Below are 18921 nucleotides of genomic sequence, written 5' to 3' on the forward strand. Positions count from 1 at the left end.
TAAAGTGGACAGGGTGAGGCCAAGGAGGGGCGTCACTGGGGGGTGTCCTTAGAGGAAATCAGATCTGTTTCTGTGTCAGTGTGCGGGGACAGTAGTCTCTGGAAGGCATCAGAAGACCGAGTTAAACAGGGAGTGTAGAGGCTCCCTTTGAGCTTCCTGCTTTATTTAACAAGATGAACTTGGTGGCATGCTTGAGTCAGCGGTGTGATGTCGTCCGTGAGTCTTATGCCTGGGTCTGGAGACTGTCATTTCTTCATTATCTTTTCTTAAGCAGCCAACTATGGACCACAGATGGGAGGTGCACAGCTGTCCTACCCAGGAGGTTTTCCTGGAGGTCCTGCACAGATGGCTGGGCCAGCACCTCAGCTCCAGAGGAAGCTTGATCCAGACTCCATCCCCAGCCCCGTAAGTGTCCTCTGTCTCCCACACAGGAGCTCTTCCACTTGTTAGCATTGAGTCCTCCGGGGGCTGTGGAAGGTCTGGGACCCTGGCCATAGGAGGGGCCTCTGTTCTCACCTGTACTGTATCTGGTGGAGGCATACTCAGGTTCAGAGCCTTCTGAGGGCTAAGAGGGAGGGCTTGGCCTTCTGATCGGGGAAACTGTAAGCCACATTGAAAGGGGGACAGATACAGAGATGGAAGAAGAATTTTGGCTGCTTTTATAATTCTATAAACTTGAAGATTTGTGGCAAAGTATCGAATGTTTGTAACAAACTTTATGATTCATTGAAAATTCAACTTTAGCAGCTCTTCCTACCTTTTGCTGTTATGTTTATGGCTTCATTTCTTGTGGCCTGATTAGGGAAGATCCCCACAGATGCTTTGTTCCCAGTCAGGTGCTGTTCTGGAAGGTTCTGGAAACTTCATGAGGTATGAACTACCTGGAGGAAGTCAGGCTTTGGGGGTATCTTGTCCCGAGCCTGTAGTGGTTTGAAGGTCAATATCCCCTAGAGGATTATCTGTTTGGATACTTGGTCCCCAGCTGACGGAACTGTGTGGGGAGGCTTAGAAGGTGTGGCCTTCATTGAAGGAAGTGATCACTGGGAGTTGGCTTAGCCAGCCAAAGTCCTTTTCCAGCTGCTGGTTACTCTCTCTGCTTTGTGCTTGTATTCAAGATGTGAACTTTCAGCTTTCAGCTTCCTGCGCCTACCACAATGCCTACCACATTCTGCCACAATATCCCTGCTGTTATGGACTCTAAACCATCTGGAACCATAAACCTAAATAAACTCTTAGTCCTGTAAATCACTGTGTCCAGGATCTTTTAGCACAGCAACAGAAGAAGATTAATGCACGGCCCCTTTCTGTTGTGCATGGGGCCAAGCAGCCATGGACTGAGTCCTCTGAAACAGCCCAAATAAACCTTTCTTCCATTAAGGTGCTTATGCCAGAGACAAAACATCTTTGACTAAAGCACAATCATTTGATTATTTGTGTTAAAAATGTGTTTATCTTGAGCTTATTTTGAATGCCCATGTGGTTTCAGATAACCTCCCCCAACTCTTGTTCTCCCCAGGCCTATTCCTGTTACAGTTTCAGGCACTTTTAATATCCTTGAAGATGAAATTCCCAGTTCCCTAGCCTCCCAGGTTTCTACCTTCTCCTAACCTTTCCCAGACCTCACCCCAGGTCCTGTGACCACCAAGTACCCCAGAGAGCATTGCATTCCATCTACTGCTTCCTGACCTTGTAGCTTATTCCCTTTGAAACCCAAAGCAAATGCTCTCTCCAGCGGATCTGACACACCTAACAATTTTCTTTGGCTTACATGTCTTTATCTCTTAACCATGTGTTTGTGTTGGCAGGTGAATTTGCGTTTGTGCCTTTGTATTTGTGTGTTGTACGTGAGTGTGCCTGGGTGTGTTTGTGAATGTGTAAGTCTCTATGTGTGCATGTGCATGTGTATGTGTTGTATACAGGTGTTTGTGTGTGCCTGAGTGTGTCTATATGTGTTTGTATGCACATGTGTGCTTTTTGTGTGGGTTTATGTGTGTAGAAGACTGTATGTATGTACGTGATGTGTGTATATATATATGTATGTGTGCTTGTATATATATTCATATGCATCTGTATGTGGTATGTCTGTACATGTATGCATATGTTTATGTGTAGGTATGTGTATATGTTTTTATATGTTTGTGTATATGTGTATAAATATATATGTATGGTATGTGCATATATATGTGTGTATGTGTGTGGTATGATTGCTTGTAGGTGTTTGTATGTGTGTATATGTATATATATGTATGTATATATATGTGTATATCTATCTATCTATATATATATATAGATATAGATATATATGGGGGGTCTTGTAATTGCCTGACACCTCTCTCCACTTAGTGTTAGGGTGCCACAAGACTTAATCTTTGGAATGCCTTTTCTTTGTGGACATTTAGTCTCTACTCTTCTTGGACATTTAGTCAATATCATTCAGCCCCAAGAACTGGCCACTGACATCAACAGAGCATTTCTGGAATTCTTGTTCTTGGGCTACATTCAGATTGTGGATGGTGGGTACACTGAAAAGAGAGGGGCACACTACTTGAGGTACTCTCATTCTTGGGGCTTCCAGCAAAAATGTGCATCCTCATTAAGAACTTTTCCCTGAAACCCAGCCCTAGCCTACCTGCCAGCTCCTTACCTGTAAAGCCTCAGACTAATCACAGACTCTCTCACACCTTCCTCTAATCCTATGATTAATTCCAGCTCTGTTCATCAGCTCTCCCTGGTGCAAGCCCAGCTGTATGAGACTCTGAGAGCCTCCTAACTAACCCGTAGTCCCTGTGCCCAGGCTGTCCATCCAATTTAAGTCAGAGCAGATCCCAGCTCCGAACAAAGCTTGCCAGCACTCTTCTTTTATAGCTCGCAGTCAGTTCTTATGGTGCCTCACACGATGCTCCATTGTTGGCCACTTCTGACTCCCCGCTCCCCTCACAACATGTGCATATAAATACCAGATGCCTCTGATGTGGTCTCTCCTTTCCTAGGCATATGCAAGACCTGACTCATATGGTCCTTTTTTCTCCATGTCTTTATTACCCTCTCAGTATCTCTGGAGTGATCCTGGGGCTGGAGTATCATGTCTCTTCATGTCCACAATATCTAACTGCCTGGCAGAAGGCACATTCATTTGTACAGTTACTTGTCTGCCGCCGTTCTTCTAGACTTGAACATCTGCTCCATAGGGCAAGATCTAGTTCATCCACTGCTGTCTCCAGCACCAAAACAGAACCTGCTGCTCATGCTCGGTGGAGGGGGTGGGAGGGAGGGCAGACATTAACGAGAAGAAGGAGAAGCAGGTGCTGTGGTTCGTCACGAACATTGCAAGTGTTTATGTGCAAACCGGCCCCATGTTGTTTATCTTGGAGAAATCACAGGATGCCAGATGGAGTCTGTTTGTTTTCCTATGATGAAAACAACACATTTTTGTTAATGAAATAAACTCTTTATTTTTGGAAAGACTCCACGCTGCAATCCCGAGCGAGGGACCTAATGCAGTAGACCCTCGACTGGTGGTCTTAGCCTCTTTATGGTATGGTGAAAGTTGCACTGCTGAAGGTCTCCCTCACCTTCTTCTGCATTGCAAGAGACTGTTCAGGGGTTGTGTTCTCCCCCTCTTCCTTTCACTATGCACGGTTCAAACAGTTCTACCTCAAGCAGCCCCACTAACTGGCCGGGCATCCTAAGTTGCTGCTTCGTCTTCTGATACATTTCTTCCAAGAGCAGCGCTCCCTTTGTTTCCTCTCCCAATTGTGTTTTATGGTTCCACAACACTCATGGGAATGACGCCTGTGGCACATCTGAGGGGAGGGAGAGATCTGGATCTTCTGAGAGCGCTTTGACATCATCACATGTCACCGTGGACCATCTCAGCCCACATGGGCAGGTCACAGCCGAGTCACCGTTGGCGTTTCTGCTTATTGTCTCATTTCCGATGCTGTTTTTCAAGAGTGTGCGTTTAGGGTAAACCAAAAGCAATTTTTTGTTTAGCAGTGGCTAGAACTATTTGATAATTACACTTTTCTGTGTCTTATTTTGAGGAGGTGTGGATTTAAATAGTAATGACTATTTATAACGTCGTTTCTTCGGGGACAGGGCTTTGCCAGTTGTGAATGGATAGTTTGAAATAAGGTTTTGGGAATATGGTCTACAGATTAGTGTGTGGGTTTAGTGTGCTAGGCACACGACTGTATCACGACAGTGTTCACCTTAGACTTTGTTGGTTGGAACGATTACGCTAAATGCTAACATTTAATAATATAAAAGTTAGCCTTATTTTGAGTAGCCTAATTAGCTTGTGGTTAAATAATTGCAGTGTTTTGATGATCCGCACACTTCTTTCTCGTGGTAGCATCTTGTCTGTGTCTTGCTGTGGTAGCAATGTCTGGAACACATTCTATATCTTTGGGTTTGTAACTATTCAAGCTCTGAGGAAGGCAGACGGCAGACAGATAAGGGTTTATATTCAGGCTTGATCGGTTGCCAATATTCTTGGAACCCATGATACTGGCACCATCTGCGCTGGTTGAGCCTACAGCAGAAGAGAGCACTTCAGAGTTGGTTCAAAGTTGCCATTCATATTAGCAGTGGGAAAACTGTGTATCTTTTAATTTTTATTGTAGACTACGTGCTCTCTGTCTCTGCCTTCTTATTCCCAGGTTCTCTGCTGTTGTTTTCTTCCCCTCCTCCACCCCTTTTCTGAAGAGAGTGAGAATCTGGAGCGGATGGAGGAAGACAGTCCCTGGGGTTACTCTTGGTACCCCAAGAAGTATTCATTCTACTCAATTTGCTCGCCCTTTTTTTTTTACCCTAGACAGTTATAACAAAAAGAAAAAAAATTAAAAAGAAATCTGTTCTAGTCTTCATCAGCAAATATTATTAGTAGAGAAATAAATATGTTTCTATGTTAGATGGCAACATTTAGGGACCTTTGCTCCTGAAGATTTCTAAATCTGCACCCCAAACCTTAAATTCCCTGCACGGGTGGGGCAGGGGGACTTGAGAGGCAAGACTAGGAATAAGATGGATTCTCAGTACAAGGTAGGCAGCTTTAACTCATTATATATGATTTCTTTTCTATTTAGTGATTTTTGATTTATGATTTTTAGAATTTTCTTTTGATTGCAAAATGTAGTTTCTTCATTAAAAAAAAGTTTCAAATTTCTTTTCTCTCTGAAGTATTTTTCAAATGCCCATCCATGGTTATAATAAATAAGATAAGACAGTAGAATAAGGATCTCTGAAAGGTTGGGTCTGAGCTGAGAGTATTACAGAATAGACTTTGGATATTTGATAAATTTTGGTCTAAAATTGTGAAAGTAAATGAAGATAAGACTGAAGACAGGCTAGATTGATTTGTCTGAGGAAAATCAAAGGATTTTTTAAAGCCCTCCTCTCTCTTCCTCATTTCTGCTCCCCGCTTCTCTCTTTCTCTTTGTTCCCCCTGCCCCTTTCTTGGTTCTTCTTTCTCCTAAGAGAGAGGAGGAGGAAGGGACAAGCCATTGTCTCTTTTAATTGCTTTCAGGAAGAGTTGTTACTAAGTTTAATTCCCTCTTAACATCTTGTTTGTCAGATTCAAGTGATCGAGAATGACAGGGCCACCAGAGGCGGACAGGTCTATACCACCAACACCAGGGGCCAGGTGCCTCCACTGGTCACCACCGAGTGTATGATTCAAGATCAAGGTATTTATTTTCAGTCACTTTTGGGGGGAATGGATGTCTTACTGTTTAAAAAAACAAACAAACAAAATACCCTGACTGCAGTCATCAATGCTCTTGTAGAGAGAATAGACTAGTTCCCTATTAGTCCTCCAAGAATCCAAAAGGTTCGGTCAGTAGAATTATATTCTCTGCTGTAATAGTCCAGAGAACTTGGAGTGGTATACAATACAATATATCTGCTTGTTTTAATTCAAATTGTGATTTATAGTTTAAGGTAATCAGTCCCCTACTAGAGTTGACTTTGGGTAGGTACCCTGCTGGCATCATGAGTGGAAAAGAGGGGCTAAATCTTGCCAACTAGCCAGATCACCTGTTGTAGCACGAGGATACATGAGGATACTGTTTTCAACAATTCTCCTAACATTTTGGTTCTTTGTGACTCTCCCTCGGTCCTTCTTCACTATCTTAGTTTGCTTGCTGTTGCTATGATAAAGCCTGTGACCAACCAATTTGAGAACGAACGGGTTTAGCTGGCTTACACTTTCATTTCACAGTACATCATTGAGGGAATTCAAAGCAGGAAGGAAAGCAGAGACTGTAGAGGAACTGGCTTACTCCACATTGTCTTGCTCAGCCTGCTTGGTTATAACCACCCAGGGTGATCTGCCCAGGGATAGCACTGTATCAATGAACTGGTCTCTTCCGCATCAATCATCAGTCAAGAAAATGCCCTGCAGCCTTACCTACAGGCAATCTGATGGAGACCAAAAAATTAACCGGGATAATAACCCTCTCCCCACCAGTGTTTACTCTCTAGTTTCCTGGAGTCTAACAGGTACCCCAAGTTAAGTAGGCAATCTAAAGATTTGACACCGAGATCCATATATGAGTGAGAACCTCTGATGTTCATCTTCATGGATCTGGGTTACTTCAGATGACAGTGTGTTTTCCAGTTGTATCCATTTATTTACAGATTTCATAATTAATTCTGTATGACATTAATAGGTATCATATTTTATTATCTATTGATGAGTTGGGGGTATTTACTCTGTTTCCATGTCCTGGCTGTTGTGAATAGAGCAGCTATGAACGTGGATGCGTGTGCTTCTCTGTAGTAGAATATCGTCCATTGGGTGGGATAGCTGGGCCAGGGGACAGCCATATTGATTTCCATAGTAGCTGTGCCAGCTTGCTCTCCCACCGACAATGCCCATGGGTTCCCTTTTCCCCACATCCTCACCAGAATTTGTGACTGTATAGTTTTGTTTTGTTTTGTCTTTAACTCTTAGCCATTCTGATTGAATTATGACGAGACCTCAAAGTAATTTCAATTTGCATTTTTCTGATGGCCAAGGATGATGAGTACTTGTAAAAATATTTCTCAGCCATTTTTCTTCTCCTGAGAAACATTTGTTCAGTTCCATAGCTCACTTTTTAATATAGTTGTTTGTTTTATTTGTATCTGTGGTTGAGTTCTTGTATATTATGCAGTAATCCTCTGCCACATGTGTAGCTGACAAGATTTTTCCCAATCTGTAGGCTGCTTTCTCTTCAGTTGATTAACAGTTTCCTTTGCTGTAGAGAAGCTTTTTAATTTTATGAAGTCACCCTTGTTGATAAATTGGTCCTATTTCCTGTGTGACTGGAGTTCTATTTGGAAGGTCCTCACTGGAGCCTAAATCCTGACATGTCCTCTGTACTCTTCCTTACCTGAGCGTAGATCCTGATGTGTTCTCCTTACACTTCCTTACCTGAGCCCAAATCCTGACATGTTCTCCCTATTCTTGCTTGTCTGAGCCTAGATCCTGATGTGCACTCTCTACTCTTCCTTACCTGAGCCCAAATCCTGACATGTTCTCCCTACTCTTTGATTTGCTAGTTCCAGAGTTTAGGGTTTAATGTTGAAATCTTTGATCCATTGGAAATTGCTTTGTATCCAGGGTGATCAGGATTACCGGTTTTCCTAACACAATTTGTTAATGATGCTATCTTTTTGAGGAAAAACCCAAAATTATTTTGATGACTGAAATATTCTTCATGGATATTATTTCAATTCTCCTGTGTGCCATACAATACAGGTATTTGGTCAGAAAATCTAATGTATATTGAAAAGTGATTATGATGATTTAAAAAATAACATTTCTATTACAAGCAGAATTTTAATATATAAATTCAATTTACAAAGTTAAGAAAAAGTGAAACAAATTGCAATTATATTTGACAAAGTCTCACTTGATGGTATGAAATGGTCTACAGATAATTGCATGCCCATGGCAGATGTCTGAGCAGAAGTGGGAAGGAAGAGGTGATTGTTGGAGCCGGAAAGACGGCTCAGCAGTTAAGAGCTTCTGTTCTTCCACAGCACCCAAGTTCAGTTCCTAGCACCCATGTTAGGCAGCTCACAGCAGCCTGTGACTCTGGCTCCTGGGGCTCTAGTGCCTTCTTCCAGCCTTCATGGGCACCTGTATAGATATTCATCCCCACACCCCCCACCAGACAGACACTTCCAGAAATAAAACTAAAACTAAATCTTAATAGAAAGAAATGACCGTGAACTGAAAACTGTATTCTTTCACCTCTTTATGACTTTGTTTTGTGTCTTCCATAAACCCTCTCAAGTCTGTATTTGAACCACACTGAAGCCCAGCTTATAGAGAATAAGAATAGTAATAAAACATTTCTTTCCTATCTCTCTAGTAAGGCTCAGTAGTCTTGTGCATGTCTCTGGAATGTAGATCACAGAATGTTACAACGCTACACTTTTTTAGAAAAAAAAAAAAGAAGAAAACTGTATAGATAAGAATGAATTGTTCAGATGTGCTTTTGTTGAAGTATCTTAGAGCAGATATTTATTCTAACCAAGATTCGTCTGTGTGATTTTGAATGATCCAGGCCACTCGAGCCCCCGCTACATTCGCTGTACCACATACTGCTTCCCATGCACGTCAGACATGGCCAAGCAAGCCCAGATCCCACTAGCTGCCGTCATCAAACCCTTTGCTGACATTCCATCAAACGAGGTAAGAACAAGTTAAACAGATTCAGTAGTTTACCTGCCTACTCCAAAATGTGTCTTGACAGGTTTTTATTACACATTATACCAAACTCCGGGAAAGTGGCTCAAGTGTATATGTCAGAAGTAGCTAGCCATACAATTCATCTGTAAATCAGAGTCTTATGAGCAGTATCACGAAATGCCCTGGATCCCAATCGTGATGCTCTGAGTCATATTTTGATCCACCATGATAGAGCACCCAAAAAGTGTTGTCTAGGGGAATGTTGTGTGGTAACAAACCATGGACTGTCTGGGAGGCCTTATGCCCATTTCAGGGCCCTGCCATGGAGGTATTCTGTTGGGAGAAGTCCTTGATCTTAATACATAAGCTTCAACAGTTACTGTGCCAAAATGCTCATAAACTAAATGTTAGAAACACAGCAGAGAGAAATCTATATGTATAATTGTTATATACCCGATATATAGTTTAGTAGTAAAGCAAATTAGAAAAGCGGCTCATATTTAAAATCTGTGGTTACAGGTTGCTGTTAATATTGATCAAGCACTAGGGTTGCTGGGGTACTTGATCATGATATCTGGACTGACAGAATTCTGTTCCTCATGGCAAGTGAGGCTTTGATGTGACTGATCACAGGAGTGCGGCCCCTTGGCCTGACCCATTCTATTCCATTAGCTGTGCTACAAGTTAGAGATCCCACTCCCCACTCTACTCCTCAGTCTCTGGACTAGGGATCCCTAGATGGAGGCTGCTCTATTATAAGGAGTAGCATCTAAGGAGAGAAAAGATCCTTTGCTGGAGGGAACAGCTCCTCTATCCAAAGGAAGGGAAGGAGGGGAGGAGGGCACTCACCCGAGGGAAGGAAGAAAGGTGACTTCCTTGGCTCCCAGGCGTACAGTGGTCTTTCTATGCTGCAGGATCTCTTCTCTTGAGAATGGGCTGAACTGAGGAGAGTGGGTCAGAGGGAGGCCTGGGACTGCCCTTAGAACCCCAGGATCCACATGCCCCATGCTCAGTGCACAGCTCAGGAAGCAAGTGAGCAATCTCGGTCTCTTCAGTCTCTGTCTGAGCAATGCTATACGACGCTTTATAACGTCGTTAAAAGTTGTTTTATGTTTATACGTGTCTGCTCCATCTATAAGTACTCGAGGAGATCAGAAGAGGGTGTCGGATCCCCTGTGATAAAAGTTACAGATGGTTTGTGTGTTGCTGTGGGTGTTGGGAATAAAGCCCTGGGACCTCTGCAAGAGCAGTCAGTGCTCTTAACCGCTGAGCCATCGCTCCAGCTCCATCAAAATTCTTTAAAGAAAAAAATTCAAACTCCTTGAGAAGGATAACATAAGCCAACGTGTACTGACGAACAGATCCTGTGTACAACATGTGGAGCTGAATTAAAGTGAGCTGTAGGTATTTGCAACAATGTATAGAAGGGAGGAAAGACAAGAAAACTGCAATAATTCCATTTCATCGTGGAAACATCACTAATGGTTGTACCTGTCACGTGATTACACTGGTGGTTTTTTGTTTTGTTTTGTTTTGTTTTTTTAAGCATCTTATGGTGAGTTGTCAATGTCTGATAGTCTTCACTCATCACACATTATTAACTAGTGTCCAATATCAGCTTACTGAGACGGAATTAGTTTACTAATATACTCCTCTTGTGGTCTGCCGACCAAACCCAAGATCTCGTGCTTAAGAAATGCGTGTCTTCCTATGGGGGCAATGAGTAGAGTGTGATGGTTTGAATACACTTGCCCTCCACTGGGTAATGTGTATGAGTGCGTGGTCCCCGCTTGATACACCGTTCAGAAAGGATGAGGGAACATGTCCTCCTTGGAGGAGACAGAGCTTTTTGGAGTAGGCATGTCTCTGGGAGTGGCCTTTGAGGTTTTAGAAGCGTGCACCAGGCCCAGTCTCTCTCTCTCCTGCCTGCTGCCTGAAGATCCAGATGTAAACTCGAAGCTACTGGTACAGAGCCATGCACGTCTGCTCTCCGCCGAGATGATAATGGACTAACCCTCTGAAATTGTAAGTGAGCCCTCAATTAACTGATTTCCTTTATTAAAATAACCTAAAACAAAAACAAAAGAAATGCATGACTTAGCAGCGCTGGATACATTCAGCAAATCCGTGTACCTGTGTAACCTCAATGTCTACCTAGATCTAAACCATCACAGTCACTCTAGAGAAGCAGCTCACGCTCCTCAGCCCTCCCCACCCTCTCCTCCCCACCCTTCCCATCACCATTCATGTTCCGATGTTTTCTAGGACAGGCTTGAATTTCTCGTCTAGTGCCTTCCACAGCTAAGGTTCCAGAGGACAGAAACGCTCTGAAACTGTTTTCTCTCTCACAGCACTGCGAGTTTCACGGATCAGCAGTCTTTCTTTTTGCTTCTGAGAAGTATTTCATTATACAGATATGCCAGTCTGCTTACATAGTGTTTTACTGGTAGACATCTGGGCTTTTTCTACCTCATTAATGAAAGCGCTGTGAACATGTCGTACATGTCCTTCCATGAACATATGGTCGTTTTTCTTAAGCTAACATCCACAAGTACATCTCAGCCCCCCAAGGTAACACTCAGTGGTTTTATAGGAAACTTGCAGACCATTTTCCAAAGCGGTTACATCATTTTGGTCACCTTGCACTAACCTGCCAGGTGCTCCATCCACACCTGCTCTAGGGTTCAGTGATGTCCTCTGTGTAATGTTAGCAATTAGGATGAGAATGTGGAAGAAACGATGAGCTATGCTTCACTTCAAGATTCAAGATTCAATTTAAAAACTGTACACTGGTTATTACACCACCCATATGCACATCATTAATAAATGTTAATATTTGTTACATTGAGATTTTAAGAGAATGAACACATCCTAGGTGTATGTAATTTCTACTTTTCTGAGACCCATTCATTTTTCCCCCCTTTCTCTAGGGACAAACACAGATACACTTGATGTTTGTCCTTACCTTATGGCAATACATAGCATTAGTTTTCACTTAGCTGAGATGGTGACATTTGGATAATGAAGTGTGAAGTCACAGAGAAGGATCCGAGTCGCTTCCCTCACTGCCATCCCACCACCACTTTTCAGACAGCTCTTACCTATTTTTTTTTTAGATTCCTTTTACACTTACAATATACGTATTTATAAAATATTCATATACATATGTGTATTCATCCCTTGACAAAGTCAGTATGTAAATGACTATATTAACGCTGGCACAGCTGGATGTCGCTCTCAGCGTTTCTGCCCTGGTCCCATGCTGCTGTTTACAGAGCTGCATTACCCTTAACAACAGGGAGGCACACCTGTAGGAAGAGAAACATTGTTACCTCTTAGTAAGAGAAACATCCTTACCACAGTGTGTGCCAGTTTGAGACTCTCGCTGATTCTAAAACCACCCAGCTTTTGTAGCAAGAGTCCTGATGTTGATCCACCGTGATCTCATAAATGTTCCTGGAAGAATCATGGTTCTATTCCTCCTTGGGGGTGGGATTGATGAAGATGGACTTTTGCTGCTTTGCCTTTGATACCTGTAACTTTTTATAATCAGAAGATGAGTTTATGTCATAAAAGCTACCCTAAGAATATGCAAAATAAGAAAACACTGCAGGTAGAAGTTATGTCCTGTGTCAAAATTGTGGACGTGGGATTTCAGCCCCTGACAGTGTCCTCGTTAGGTATCCAGTGCTCAATGCAATGGATTTGCCTGATTTTTAACTAGGTGTGTATAAAACTACTCTTAGTCTGCTCCTGAGATAGCTGACTTAGATCAAAACTCCCTAGAAGGGGTTTGGAGTTCAGTCAGTAAAGTGGCAACTTCATAAGCATGAGGACCTCAGTTTTGATCCCTGGTCCCCAAGTAAAAGCTGGGCACAGCAGTGCAGATCTGTTGCTCTAGGACCTGAGCAGAAGAGACAGGAGGTGGTCCTAGGGTATTGATGGAGAGCCAGTCCAGCTGAATTAGTGAGTTCAGGTTCAGTAAGAGACCTTGTCCCCAAAATAAATTGACAGCCATGGAGAAAGATATCCAGCATTGACCTCTGTTCGTTGTATATATGTATACATATATACATATACTCCCATACACATAATTACACCATACAGACATGTACTCACCCAAAGAGACACGCACATGCTCTTGGAACAGAATAAAACTCAACAGTGGCAGGCTGATGACATGTGACTCCTTAGATATCTTATGTTTGTTTCAATAGGTTTTTGTTGTTTTGAGATGGTGTCTCATGTAGACTGGCTCTTATCTCACTGTTCTAATCCTCCTGTCTCCACCTTCTGAGGGAGGAGTGTGGTATGGGGCTGGACCCAGAGTCCCATGCATACCAGTCCAGCATTCTGCCTGCTGAACCACACTCCTAGTCCCCAACCTGCCATCTTAATATTGATAATGTAATTTAATATTATTAATGCGATATTCAATAATGTGCTTCTGAAATCGAAACCTGACATTCAAGGAGATTTTGGATGTTGTTGGGAAAAAAATCTTTCAGCCATTAATCCAAGCCTTACCCCAAATTAAGGCAATAGTTTTAACAGGATGCTATCCACCCTCAAGGCTTTTGTGCCAATTGAGCTCCAGGAAAGTCTCCGAGGTCCAGAAGCCATAAGCAGTTGAGGTTATGCTGGTTGCTGACTTTGGAAATCTGACTTGGGGGGAAGCTGGACTTGAGAATAAGAATATATTCTGTCAGTATTTGTAGTCGGTGTACACTGAGCAGCTGGATGTGTTCAACAGTGCTGCCTCCTCTGTGCAGGCTCGTGCTGCCAGGAGCACTGCCCTTTCCTTCAGAGAAGATCGCTTTGAATGGACAGAGATGAGGAGGGGCACTATGCCTGTTACGGCGATGTCTCCTCGGTGAAGAATTGCCTACAGAGAGAAACACGTTCATTTTCGCTGATTGAAACAGAAGTAACAGAATAGGGGTGTGAAAGGGTACCAAAGCTCTACGGAGCCTTTCTTGGAGGGCATATTTTGAGGAAATGTCTACTCCATGGCCTGGACCTAAATGTGGAGAGGAGACACTGACAGTGGAGATACACTGTTAAAAAACTGTGCTAGTCAACCTGAGTGATTATCCCCATTTTAGAGATGAGGAAACTAAGGCAGAGTTAGGTGTGCTATAAAGGTCAGCAACTAAGTCAGTCAGATGCCAAAGTTCTTTAAAGATATATTCTCACTTTGTCTCACTCTCTCATTCTCTCATATTCTCTCTCTCTCTCTCTCTCTCTCTCTCTCTCTCTCTCCCCATCCCTCCCTTGCTCCCCATTCCTCCTTTCTTCCTTCTTCCCTCTCCTCCCTCCTTCCCTCCCTCTTTCCTTCTTTCCCTCCCCTTCTCTCCTTCCCTCTTTCCTTCCCCTCCATCACTCCTCCCCTCCCTGCTCCATTCAATCCCTGTCACATACTCAGATGCTTCTCATAGAAACATGTTCAAAAGTGAATTTCTGCTCTCTGTGCCTGTTCACTCTGCTGGATACCAATGAATATCACTGCCACTTGTCTAATGGTTCAGGTTAGAAACCAAAACTCAGTAAATATAGTTGGTAGAAAAAAATGAAGGGCAAAGCTGTTTTTGTGGGTTTTTTTGGTTGTTGTTGTTTTGTTTTGTTTTGTTTTGTTTTTGAGATAGGATCTCACTATGTAGAGTAGGTTAGCCTCGAACTTACAGAGATCCACCTGTCTTCTGAGTGCTAGGATTAAATATGTGAGCCACCATGCCTAACCCTCAAGAAAATAAATTTTCAAATACCTTTCTTGGGAGTAGAGATATGGCTCAGTGGATAAGATCACTGGCTGGGTTTCCAGGATCACAGGTTTGATTCCCAAAACCAATATGGTTACTCACAACCATCTAAAACTTTAGTTCCAGTGTGTCCGACGCCCTCTTCTGGCTTCTGTGGACTCCAGAACATTCAGGCAAAAACATTCAATACATAAAATAAAAATAAAATAAAAAGACCAAAGTAAAATACCTTTCCTAAGCAAATGGATTGTTTGAATACAGTTTTCCATATGAATATCATTCAAAATTAGTTCCCCCCGTAATAGGTGGACTTTACTGTTTTTGGATTTCCTAAATGGTTAGATTTTATTTGGTGTGGGCTAACAGGACCATCATCACCACACTGTGTAGAGCCATTCTGAGTAATCTTCTGGTTTGGCATTTCTCAAAAGAATTTATGGAGCCTGGCTTTTTAATCATCGGTTCTGTTGTTTGACAAAACCTTTAAAAGTATGCATTGTGTTAGCGACAGCCTGTAAAAATAACCCTTGCCAGGCAGTCATCATCGGAGACCGTTCCTGCCAGCATTTGCTTTGGAGATGGCTGCTGCTTCCAAGGGCAGGGCTGGCTCACCCGTGTCTAACATATCACACTTCGTACCACAGAACCTTAAGCTTTAGACTGTGTTTTAAGTGGGGCTCATTTCTAGGTTCAATGCAGTTAACCCTGAGGGATTTTTTTTTTCTCGTCCAGTTACTGGTCATGTTTACAGTTTTGTTACATCTTTTTACTTTTAATGCAGTATTTTAAAAACCGAGGTGGAAATCCTCTTGGTGTCAAGTTCTAAAAGGCCAGTTGTGAGTAATTTCATTTGAATGTTTTTCTAAGAAATACGAGATCTTTACAGTTTGTGCATCCATCTAGGTAGATATGCAATGAGTCACATGGATTCTGATCCAGATGTCCAGATGGCAGGCTTCTATTTGGTCTATGGCTGATTGTGTGTACTTTTAAATCATAAGCGGATATGATAACAAGGTCCTTGGCTTCCTCATTGGCCAGCAGTGATGAGCTTTGGTCCATTGCTCTACACTTTGCTGTTATCTTTGTTACTTTATGCTAGGAACTGAACTAGACTTTGGAGCTAGGGAGAACACTCCAGCAACTCTTGTCTAGGACAAGAGAATTTTGCAAAACGTACAGCTGCTTTTTTTTTTTCCAGTGTGAAAAGAGGGTCTATAAATCTACTTTTGCTTGTAGAGCTCACTTTATGGGACATTTTATCTGAGATGTGGTTTAATAAAGAAGCTTGTCTACTGTTTATTACTCTTTTAGTCCTTTCTCTGAGTGAGTCCATGTTCTTATAACTCATTATGTATGAAGATGGTAGCCTTGGAAAGCAGTAGGAATTATGTCTAAGAGCTGTCAGGTGGTGTCACCAGATAAAGGAAATGAACCTGGCACCAGTGTATCCTGTCAGGGAAGGTCTTTATATCCACGTGGAAGGAACTGAACGCCGTGGTCATGCACTGACTTCCCAGCCAGTCCTGCATGCCCGAGGTGACAGATTTTGGCAGAGCGGTTACTCTGTTTAATACACCAGAGGAAAAACAGTCTGTCTCCCTAGAGCATAGTTTATGTCAGGATGACCCTGTGTATCCATCCTCCTTTCAGGAAAATTCCAGCTTGTAAAGCACATGTCATCCTCTTCCTCCCCTTTCTTGTCTCTCTTTTCTTTTATGATGAAGCCCTGCAGGTTTAGGCTGTTTAACGTCTGTTCTGTCCCAGGGCCAGGGATCGATGCTGCTGGAACTCTGGTTGGAAACAGTTCTTCAGGCTCCACTGGGCTGCAGTCAGCCGAGGTTTTATTTGGTTAATTTTGAAGAAGGGCATTCCTTTTTCTTACTAAGGGCAGTGGGCCCTTTTGTTCCTCTGAGTTCATGAATGAACTTGTGTCGTGGTGTGAAGCCAGATTTTCAGATTCCCTGAAGACCGAGATAATCCAGAATTCACCAGTGAGCAAACAGGATCTCCTTGGGGTTGTATAGACAAAGTTCAACTAAAGAGCAGGATTATGGTTGTTTATGGGTCTTTAGGTGTCTAAAGTAATCTTTTCAGCATAGCTACTCATAATTGGGTCTGTTGGTAAATGTGTCGCTAGTGAAGTGTAAGTTTGTATCATATATTGGCCTCTTTGTTTTATGCTTGCAAATGAATGTAGTCTGTTTATAACTTTACCTTCCTACAAATTCTGTGGGTAGTAAAAAAAAATCTTCATTTTAGAATCTACTTATTAAAATGTATTTTTAGTAAGCTTATCAATATTTATAAGAACTGACTTGGCTCATTCTCTCACTTATTAATGAGAAGACTAACCAGAAAGGACAGACAATAAGACAGTTATGAAGAATCTTAAGATGTCTACGGAAGTGTTCCCAACTGACTCCATTCCCCAAACCATAGAATATGGCAACCAATTGCTAAAACCCAGGCAAGGAGCCTGTAGGTGATCGCAGGTCTCTGCTGGGGTTTGCTGTCGGGACCTTGGGCCTCCATTTCTGGGTCAGGGTAGTTACAGGCTGCAGGACTAGAAAGCACTTGTAGCCTGTCACTTGTCCAGTCTGCTGGGCACCCAGCCTGCACTGCCTTATGTTTCTGCAGTTCATATGTTATTAGAAATTCGTGTGGGCACACGTAAATATCTATGTTCTATCAGTAAACTACTACAAAACATTGTGGTCTCTCTAGTTCCTTTCGGAGTTTAAAGGGGGCTTGCAACTTAAATTCCTTTTGAACAGATGTTTCAAAATCCAGAATTGACCTTAAAGGCATGCACTATAATATGGTCCAAGGTTTCCTGCAATAGTTCACATATGTTGACCAAAGAAAAGACTTGGAAAAGTACATATCCTGAAATAGAAATAACAGCGATGGATAAGACATTTAGGGTGCCTTTATTGTATAACGTTACTTTGAAACTGGATCCTAATCTCTCTGCGTTTTGGATCAGTCTTGTGACTGCTGAGAACAGGTCTGGCAGCTAAAGAATCTGGCCACCCCCTTCACAGAGCTGCGCCATCACGCTATAGCAGGCTGTGGTGAATTCACATCTGTCGGGGCAAAGCTTGCTGGAATTCTGTACAAGTTATAGTTTAGAAACAGAATGTACCGAGCCAATTTTCTTGATCACAAAGGTATTCTCTTTACTTTTTCATTTTTGTTGGATGAAGGATGATCTCAGAAAAATTAATAAAGAAAAATATCTTGCCGTATTTTAATGTACAAGGAAAGTGAGTTTGTGGTTTTCAGCCTGGTGGCTGGGGGTGCTGTGTTCCACATCCCGAGGTTAGACAAGAGACCAGTTTCTCTGAGAGGAACTGAAACAAGCCACCTGAAGGGAAGCTCCCTAACACATGCTTGCTTTCCTCCTCATCCTCGTCCTCATTCTCTTCCTCCTCCTCCTCCTCCTCCTCCTCCTCCTCCTCCTCCTCTTCCTCCTCCTCCTCCTCCTCCTCTTCCTCCTCCTCCTCCTCCTCTTCCTCTTCTTTTTCTTCTCCTCCTATTCCTCCCTGTTGCAGTATAATTATAAAAAGTTTTCTTTTATCCTGCACTAGTGCTGGCAACGTAGGGCCACATGGCATCTCGGGATATTTTCATCTCAGACAACAAAGCCTCTCACCCACTAAGCTCAATCTCGTATCACACTGCCAATGGGTACTCTCTGAGCCGGGCAGCAATCTCTCTACCCATCTAGTTCCCAAGGCAGGTTGCCACCATGCCAGAAATATACATCTCAATTCTGTGATGAACCCAGTGTGTCCCGCCACCACACGCTCTCTTGAACTCAATTAAGTCACCACATGAAAGAACACACCACACAATAACCTGTGATCCAATTGATAAGTTGCCAGATATAATTGTCTGTCTAGATAAGATATATTTTGTTCATCTAGACACACAAAGCCCTGTACACATCCATCCCTTAAGAATAGTCATAACAACCTGTAGATGTGCAGAGAGAAATCTTAACTTCTGTCTCCATGTTCTCTGGGCTGCTCTCCCCTCCTCTGGCTCTGGTCTCCTCCTCTCTAACACTTTTCTCCCGCCCATCCTTCCTTCTCGTCCAATAACAGGCCTCGTTCTATCCTGTACCTGCCTTCACCTGTGTAATGAGATCAAGCTATACCTCCTCCTCTTCTTCCTCCTTTTCTCCTTTTCTCCTCTTCTCCTCCTCATCCTCTTCCTCTTCTTCCTCACCATTTGCTATGATTTTTTTCTCTTTTTAAGAAATGACTTGATGATTTCATTGATTCTTTGGAAATTCCACATAATACAACCTGATTCCATTCACATTGTAGTCCTTCCTGGTCTACCCCCTCACCCTTATGATCTCCCCCAAAACAAAAGAGGAAAAGAAGAAAAAATAATTCCAAGTCCAAGTTTGTGTTGCCTATATATTTACTAGAGTATGATAAAACTTACAGTGACCAGCCCCTTACA

General features: G+C 42.6%; 1 protein-coding gene across 2 annotated transcripts in view; it reads left to right on the plus strand.

Annotated features, from left to right (window-relative positions):
- Sec24d (SEC24 homolog D, COPII component) overlaps positions 1 to 18921 on the plus strand; it is a 106778-nt gene that overhangs the window by 25394 nt on the left and 62463 nt on the right. Inside the window, exons 6-8 of one of the 2 annotated variants that reach the window (XM_087624898.1) lie at positions 275 to 405; positions 5576 to 5687; positions 8559 to 8686. In XM_087624898.1, the coding sequence (XP_087481024.1) occupies positions 275 to 405; positions 5576 to 5687; positions 8559 to 8686 (371 nt within the window). 2 annotated transcript variants of the gene reach the window in all.

The sequence above is a fragment of the Rattus norvegicus genome, chromosome 2 (assembly GCF_021556685.1).
Source record: "Rattus norvegicus strain SHRSP/BbbUtx chromosome 2, alternate assembly SHRSP_T2T, whole genome shotgun sequence".
Classification (NCBI taxonomy): Eukaryota; Metazoa; Chordata; class Mammalia; order Rodentia; family Muridae; genus Rattus; species Rattus norvegicus.